Here is an 8,427-nt window from a genome sequence, read left to right on the forward strand (position 1 = left end):
AAAAACGTTATTAAAAAGTGGAACTGATTACGTGATGCGGTATTAAACACCGGCCCAAGAATATGTAAAGAAAAAACATAAATTTGGGGGGGGGGGTTGAGCGCGTGATATTCCACTTATTTGATTGTTACTTCCACTAAGTCTTCAGTACGTCTTTCAATCAAGGCCGCATTGTAGTTATCATCTTTACTTTTTTTTTGGGGGGGGGGGCGTGATTTACCACTTATGTTGGATTGTTAGAGTTATCATGCTTAAAGCGAAGCTTTGGGTTTTGTCCATGGAATTATACAGTTCGCGTCACGACCTTCCCCGAAACTAAATAGGTGACCAAGGTTTTATTGTCATTTGTGTCCTTCGAAGAAGGCCATCTATTTAGAGCTACACCAAGACAGTTTTATACAAGTAACATTTCTCTCCTCCCACCCCCACCTCCTTGTTTACTCAGAAACTAGAGTTGTACAAAAATAATTTTATCAAAATATTTTTGTTGTGACTGTAGTTTTGTTCGTCTTATTTAGCTTTTTCCCTGCCACTTTTATTACCCTGGTGGTCCAGTTACTTCACTCGCCACTTTTGTTACCTGCCCCCCCCCCTCCCCCAGTGGCACAGCGGTATGTCTGCGGACTTACAACGCTAGAATCCGGGTTTCGATAACCCGTGGTGGGCAGAGCACAGATAGCCAATTGTGTAGCTTTGTGCTTAATTACAAACAAACAAACTTTTATTACCCTAGTGGTCAAGTTACTTCACTCGTAACCTGAGGGTTGCGGGTTCGAATCCCATCCCAGGATATGCTCGCTTTTTCTGCCTTGAGGGTATTATAATATTTTGATTAATTACACTATTCGTTGGTAAAGAGTAACCCAAGAGTTGGCGGTTGGTGGTATTGACTAGTTGCCTTCCCTGTCACTTCAAAAGTAGTGACGGCTAGTGTAGACAGTAAGTAGCTTTACGTGAAATTGCAAACTAATGAGAAACTTTTATAGATCAACAACTTTACCTGTTTTATAATCTATATAAATATACTAGTACCGTCCATGTAACTACATGGACCTTCACCAAAAGTGGTAATCTATATAAATGTACTAGTACTGTCCATGTAACTACATGTACCTTCACCAAAAGTGGTAATCTATATAAATATACTAGTACTGTCTATGTAACTACATGTACCTTCACCAAAAGTGGTAATCTATATAAATATACTAGTACTGTCTATGTAACTACATGTACCTTCACCAAAAGTGGTAATCTATATAAATGTACCAGTACTATCAAAATACGACATCATTTTTTTTTTTTGATGGCTGGATGATAAAAACTTTTAAGGCTTATTTCGCGAAATATTAAAACATTTTTTAAGGACCATAGTTTGTAGTTTTTTAGTCATTACTTTTCTGTTGCATCTGTATAATATAAGGTATAATATAGTCCGCTTCTTTTTTACCTTCCTAATTAGGACAGCGTAGTTTCAACTCGGTAAACATGACAAGGTCAGTTTCCTGTATAAACTTAGTTTGTTGTGGTATCTAATGTTAAAATAAATGTCAGAGAGTGAAAATCTTCAAAAACTTTGTACCATCCTTGTAAAGACGGTTCTTAGGGGAAAGATTCCCAGTTTTTAAGGACGATTTTTATGGGGAAAGGTTCCCAGTTTTTAGAACTTTTAATAAATTCTGCATTATCGTAAGGTTGAGAAAATATTAGTCTCGATGGAATTCTGTATTGATAATATATAACCGATGGTTGAAATATGATCCGTGGTTTGTATGTAACCGATGGTTGAATATGATTCGTGGTTTAAATACGATCCGTGATTTATATATAGCCGATGGTTAAGATGTAACCGCAACTCGATATGTGTAAGTGGGGGGTGGACCGATTGTGTCATAATCTATTCCTGTATTATTTGTGTGTGTCTGTAATGAATGATACACTTACAACCAGATTTTGACCGAGAGACTTTTCCTGCAGGGTCATTTGAACACGTGTAAATACGACGCCATTCCTTGCACTAACCAGTGTGCCGCCATGATTCCCAGGCTGCTCATGAAAGACCACCTGTCCTACACCTGTCCGAAACGGAGAATCAGCTGCGAGTTCTGCAACAGGGAGTTCACAGGAGAAACTTTGGAGGTAAGTTGCTCCCACTGAATTAATTGCAAACTGCGGGATTCGAACCTGCGCCTCTAAAGGCCTAGGCTATCTTGCTCGAGTGTCGATAGTCTCAGCTTCTACTCACGTCACTCTTTCCTTGAGTAATGTCAAAACCAGCCATTAATACTCGGAACCCGTTTGTGAAATAGCCCAAAAAATCTGCCTGTGAGGGCGTTATAAACCTACAATCAATCCCATTATTCAATTAGAATAGTCAAAGACTTTGACGGTAGGTGGGGTTGATTAGTTGCCTTCTCTCTAGTCTTTCACTTCTAAGTTAGGGACAGCTAGCGCAGATAGCTCTCCAGGGACTTTACACCAAATTAAAGAAAATAAGCAAGACTGATAATCTTGCTGTAGGGGACGCAAGTTCGAATCCCTTTTTAGAAAATTTACCACAATTGTAAAGATTGTTTTGTATTGTTAGCTTGATACATGTATTTAGGAATAATCTATATCTCCTAAGTTAGCCGAACCTTAGGCGTTCTTATTAGGATTACGGCCGAAAATATCGTTAAAAACTAGGGAGCCCAACTGATGAAATAATGCATTTGAATCTTTTAATTAGAAACGTAAGAAAAATATATTTATTTATTTAGCTGTACTGATGGCCAGATTTGTTTTTAGTTTCGTTCTGAGCATGTAACTTACTCTTATCGGGAGTTATTAATTAACCTCTAATACGATCTTTTCAATTACAAACACTAGCCCTAAAATCACCATTGTGCTAGATCTTTTGTTTGTGTTGTTTTTTCGACGTATCCGGACAGAGCGAGATGTATATTATGTTTGATCAAGATGTAGTTACATTTTAGTAACCTCGCGCATTTCAAAAACTGTATCAGTAGAGGAAATAGACGTGTTTGTACTTTAACTCAAGCTTAGTATCGGTTTTCCACAGTTACGTTAGGTTTAACTGAGATAAAGATATTTCATTGTATTCTTTGTCTTAATAATCTATAGGTGTTGTGTGAAAGGATTCAAAACCGTACATGATATACATGTAACGTACGTGTAACACACGGTTAAGAGAGAGATTTTGTGTACGTGTGACACACGGTTAAGAGAGAGGGATTTTGTGTACGTGTGACACACGGTTAAGAGAGAGGGATTTTGTGTACGTGTGACACACGGTTAAGAGAGAGAGATTTTGTGTACGTGTGACACACGGTTAAGAGAGATATTTTATGTACGTGTGACACACGATTAAGAGAGATATTTTATGTACGTGTGACACACGGTTAAGAGAGATTTTGTGTAAGTGTGACACACGGTTAAGAGAGGGATTTTGTGTACGTGTGACACACGGTTAAGAGAGGGATTTTGTGTACGTGTGACACACGGTTAAGAGAGATATTTTATGTACGTGTGACACACGGTTAAGAGAGAGAGATTTTGTGTACGTGTATGATAACTGTGATTCAGTGGTTCGGCCTTATATCCAATTTATATTTCAGGAAGGCCAGGTGGTTAGAGCGCTCGATTCCCAATCTGCGGGTTCGAATCCCCGTCACACCAAACATGCTTGCCCTTTCAGCCGTGGGGGCGTTATAAGTTACGGTCAATCCCATCGTTCGTTGGTAAAAGAGTAGCCCAAGAGTTGGCGGTGGGTAGTGATGATTTGCTGCCTTACCTCTGGTCTTACACTGCTAAATTAGGGACGGCTAGCGCTGATAGTCCTCGTGTAATTTTGCGCGAAATTCCAAAACAAACAAGAGAAGAAAACAAAAAGAGAAAAAAAAAACTTTGTTTTTGATCGCCCATCATTGCTTAACTTTGGGAAAAAGTTGTTCTGAAGATACAATAATAAAGTATGAATACTTCAAAACTTTTTAAATAATCGAGAAAAAAATAATGCGGTTGATATAATTCCAAGTTTGTGGCATTTTTCCAAATTATCATTTATAATTATGACTTAAAATCTATAAAACAGTATGCTTATTATCTTGATTATCATAGAGTCGAGTCGAACGGTAAATAAGTGATGAGGTAAAAACAAATGTGAGCTTTATTTGTTTTTAAATTGTGTCGTCGTTGTTGTTGTTTTTTCAGCGCAATGGACCATTTGCGCTTTGGCCACCTACGGGGGGATGAAACCCCGGATTTTAGACAGTTTAAGTTGATGCTAGAGAGTGTGATTCCTTCAAAATACTAGATTGTTTATTCTAATTCTAGCATTACAGATGTGGCTTTTTAAAAACTTCTCCAAATTTATTTACGCAACAAATAACTTGTAGGTCTATAGCTTTGTTGGTTACAGGGTCCTCGATAACGGATAAGGCACTCAAAAAATATAAAAACTATCAATATTGCATTTATTATTACTATTTTACTACTGGGTCCCCTTTTTGTATTTTATGTAGAAAATGAATAATTTCGCCCAATTTTTTGGGTCATTTCTTCACGCTAAGTATAATCGGCAAAAAGAAACAAAATGACCAAATATGGTATAATATCATACAGTTCATTCCCTTTTTAGGTAATGCAAACTTACCTGCCAAAATTCAAGTACTTTTAAGGCCTTGGACTTGTTACTTAAAACTTCACGAACTTTCAAAGTTTTCAAGGACCTATACAAACTAATGGCGTTTATTAAAAGCGAAGTCCACGTATAATTCAGAGACTGCAATGCGTGTGTGAAAAAAAAAATTCATCCCTTTGACTAGCAACGTGAAAAAAAAAAGAGAAAAATATTAGTTATTTTTTCTAGCTGGTGGCTCTGCATGGCCAGGTGGTTAGGGTGCTTGACTCGCAATCTTATGGTCGCGGATTCGAATCCCCGTCCCACCAAATATGCTCACCTTTTCAGCCGTGGGGGCCTTATAATGTGACGGTCAGTCCCACTATTCGTTGTTAAAAGAGTAGCTCAGAAGTTGGCGGTGGGTGGTGATGCCTTCCCCCTCTAGTCTTACCACCGCCAACTCTTGTCTGACCGAATAGTTAGATTTGACCGTCACGCTTATATAACACCCACGGCATTGAAGCGTGGGAACGGGATACGAACACTGGATCCGTACATACACAGTTCGGCATTCTCACCACTGGGCCACGCTTGGCCCCAAAACGTTTTAATATATTAGATGTATTGATTGGTATGTTTGACAGAATAATATGTTTAACAATTCCTAAATGTTATCTTTTTGATCCTCAAATTACCGAGTTGTTGACTGCAATGTGTGTGGAAAAAAAGAAAAAGTCATGCCCTTGGGTCATCCCTTTGACTAGCAATGTGAAAAAAAGGTCATCCCTTTAAAAAAAGTCATGCCCTTGACTGCAATGTGTGTGTGAAAAAACCACACACATTGCAGTCAAAGGCACCGAGTTATGTAATTGAAGTGTATCGTTCGGTTGGAACTGATGAAATGAATTTGATAGTGACTAATAAAACATTTCAATATCCAGGGCCACGTGGGCAGCTGTCAGTACGAGCCGGTGTACTGCGAAAACAAGTGTGGGTTGAAACTTCAACGTAGATTTACCACCAACCACCGGCTGAATGAATGTATGAAGAAACTCGCGGCCTGCCGATATTGTGAAAAGGAGTTCGTATACGATACGTTACAGGTTGGTGCTAGGACTAGAAACTTTCGTTTAGGAAAATTTGTGTGTGGCCCTTTATAGGCAAAAATCTAACAACTAATCGAATATTATTTTCAGCATTGAACGGACAGAAACTTGGCACGTTTATAAAATTGTTACAGAGACATAATTTTTCTTAGCGGTAAGTCTGAGGGATTATAAGGCTACAAATCTGGTTTCGATATCAGTTACTTATCAGACAATTAGCGTAAATATTTGGAAGTGTTCCAAAATTATTCTATTTCTTTTTAAATGTCCAATAAAAGCACGAATTGAAATAATACACTGTTGTATTAGCTGGTATATTTTATAATTAAACATTTTCGAATACTGTTTAAATTAAATGGATTATGTGATTGCATGTAAACAAAAAAAAAACGAAGTTTAAACACCAGTTGTATATATTAAAGTATTGTAAAGACGAAGCTAAACTGTGCGGGGAAATTAAATGAAACAAGAGGGGGATTCTCAGTAGTCGCGGCACTTGAAACTATTTTAGGCACAATTAGAGTAAATTAATCGTAGACTCTTTTTTTTTTCCTTTTCTTTCTATGAACTATAATCTTTGTGCGCCAGCAATCGTGGTGCGCACGTATTACGCGATTCGATTTTTATTACTCATCAGGATCTCTACCAGCCTACCCTCAAATTTAAATTTTTAGGCAGGATTAGAGTAAGTTCATCTATGAGACTTTTGGCGTGGTCAAACGTATCAATCGAAAGGGTTTGACCTCCTGAGTTCAAAAATGTAATTAGATCTAAAATCGGTCAAGAGATGACGGAACTATGAGCTAAACGTTTGTACTCGAAAAAACAATAACTAAGCCTTTCCTTGAGCCGCGGCTAAAAATATGTTCGTAGAAGTTACACCTAATCCAAAACTATGATTTTTTTTATTATATTTTTTTTTATGGAGCTGATTTCACTGATGCTAATTTATTATTATTTCATTTTTGTTTAGTTTCAACTGTAAATGATTCAACCTTTTAATGTTGTTTTAGAAGTTTTGTTTTTCTTTGTTAGTTTGGAGTTTTCTTACAATTATTATCATTCGTAGCTTATTGGTTATTGCTGGACTGTGGATTCGAGGGTTCATGGTTCGCGATTCTTTTGGGGGCCATGGCTGCTTTTATAATAGTGGTGGTAGGATCAAACTATTCAAGCTAGAGTAGCCCAAGAGTTGGCGCTGGGTACTTTTCGCTAGCTGCCTTGTGTCATTTTAAAACAAAGGACGATTAACTCCAAACCAAACTTATAAATGTTAAGTTGTTCTCATCAAAATTTTAAAATTATTTCATATGACGTAATAACACACTGTCATATTGCTTACAGAACCATACAGCGAAATGCCCTAGATATCCACTATCTTGCCCCAATCGCTGTGAACCAACCAAAGTTCCGAGAGAAGACATGGAAGTCCATTTGAAGGACCATTGTCCATCTGTAACGCTTCATTGTGCCTTCAGAGAAATGGGTTGTATATTTAAGGTAACATCCAACGTTTGGTCAGTTTTTTTGTGTCACTACAGAATACATGTTGTAAGTTTACAACAGTTTTATATCACGTAATCTCGGAAATATCAGTTGCAACTTTCAGCTACCTCACATACCTTCTGTCATTTGTTTATTGCAACTCCAAAGATGGGGTATAAGTTACAGCTAAGTCACATCTGATGTAACTTAAAAGATACAGCTAAGTTATATCTGGTGTTAACTTAAAAAATACGGGGTGTAAGTTACAGCTAAGTTATATCTGGTGTAACTTAAAAAATACGGGGTGTTAGCTACAGCTAAGTTATATCTGGTGTAACTTAAAAAAAATACGGGGTGTTAGCTACAGCTAAGTCACATCTGGTGTAGCTTAAAAAATACGGGGTGTAAGTTACAGCTAAGTCACATCTGGTGTAACTTAAAAGATACGGGGTGTAAGGTACGGCTAAGTCGCATCTGGTGTAACTTCAAAGGTACAAGGTGTAAGTTACAACTAAGCCACTTCAGCACAGGATGAGGCAGACATCGCGCGGTTGACATATGTATCTTTATTACTCAATCTTACGTTTTTAGAATCGCACCTGTTCAGTGTAACTTCACAGATATTAGTTGTAACTTTAACTTAAATCACGTAGTTTGCCACATCCTAGAGAAACTGGAGACATGTATGGCTTAAGGATTGAGCCAAGTCACGTATTTTTGTCTCTTCTGAATATATATTTAAAAACTCGTGTTTACATTTTCTCAGATCCTTCTTACCTTCTTTAGTATAGTTCTACTCGCCATCTTGTAAACAGATTTGTTAATAGAAACGTTCTCAATCCAATCTTGTAAACAGATTTGTTAATAGAAACGTTTTCAATCCAATCTTGTAAGCAGATTTGTCAATAGAAACGTTTTCAATCCAATCTTGTAAACAGATTTGTTAATAGAAACGTTTTCAATCTAATCTTGTAAACAGATTTGTTAATAGAAACGTTCTCAATCCAATCTTGTAAACAGATTTGTTAATAGAAACGTTCTCAATTCAATCTTGTAAACAGATTTGTCAATAGAAACGTTCTCAGTCTAATCTTGTAAACAGATTTGTTAATAGAAACGTTTTCAATCTAATCTTGTAAACAGATTTGTTAATAGAAACGTTTTCAATCCAATACTTGTAAACAGATTTGTCAATAGAAACGTTTCAATCCAATCTTG

General features: G+C 37.1%; 1 protein-coding gene across 5 annotated transcripts in view; it reads left to right on the forward strand.

Moving 5' to 3' along the window:
• Positions 1 to 8,427, forward strand: part of LOC106462564 (TNF receptor-associated factor 4-like) — a 47,930-nt gene that overhangs the window by 36,685 nt on the left and 2,818 nt on the right. For all 5 annotated transcript variants that reach the window (XM_013922501.2, XM_022389858.1, XM_022389859.1 and 2 more), the window contains 3 exons: positions 1,975 to 2,136; positions 5,560 to 5,721; positions 7,069 to 7,224. In XM_013922501.2, the coding sequence (XP_013777955.1) occupies positions 1,975 to 2,136; positions 5,560 to 5,721; positions 7,069 to 7,224 (480 nt within the window). The remainder of the gene's footprint in view (positions 1 to 1,974; positions 2,137 to 5,559; positions 5,722 to 7,068; positions 7,225 to 8,427) is intronic.

This window comes from Limulus polyphemus, unplaced genomic scaffold, assembly GCF_000517525.1.
Source record: "Limulus polyphemus unplaced genomic scaffold, Limulus_polyphemus-2.1.2 Scaffold1197, whole genome shotgun sequence".
Classification (NCBI taxonomy): Eukaryota; Metazoa; Arthropoda; class Merostomata; order Xiphosura; family Limulidae; genus Limulus; species Limulus polyphemus.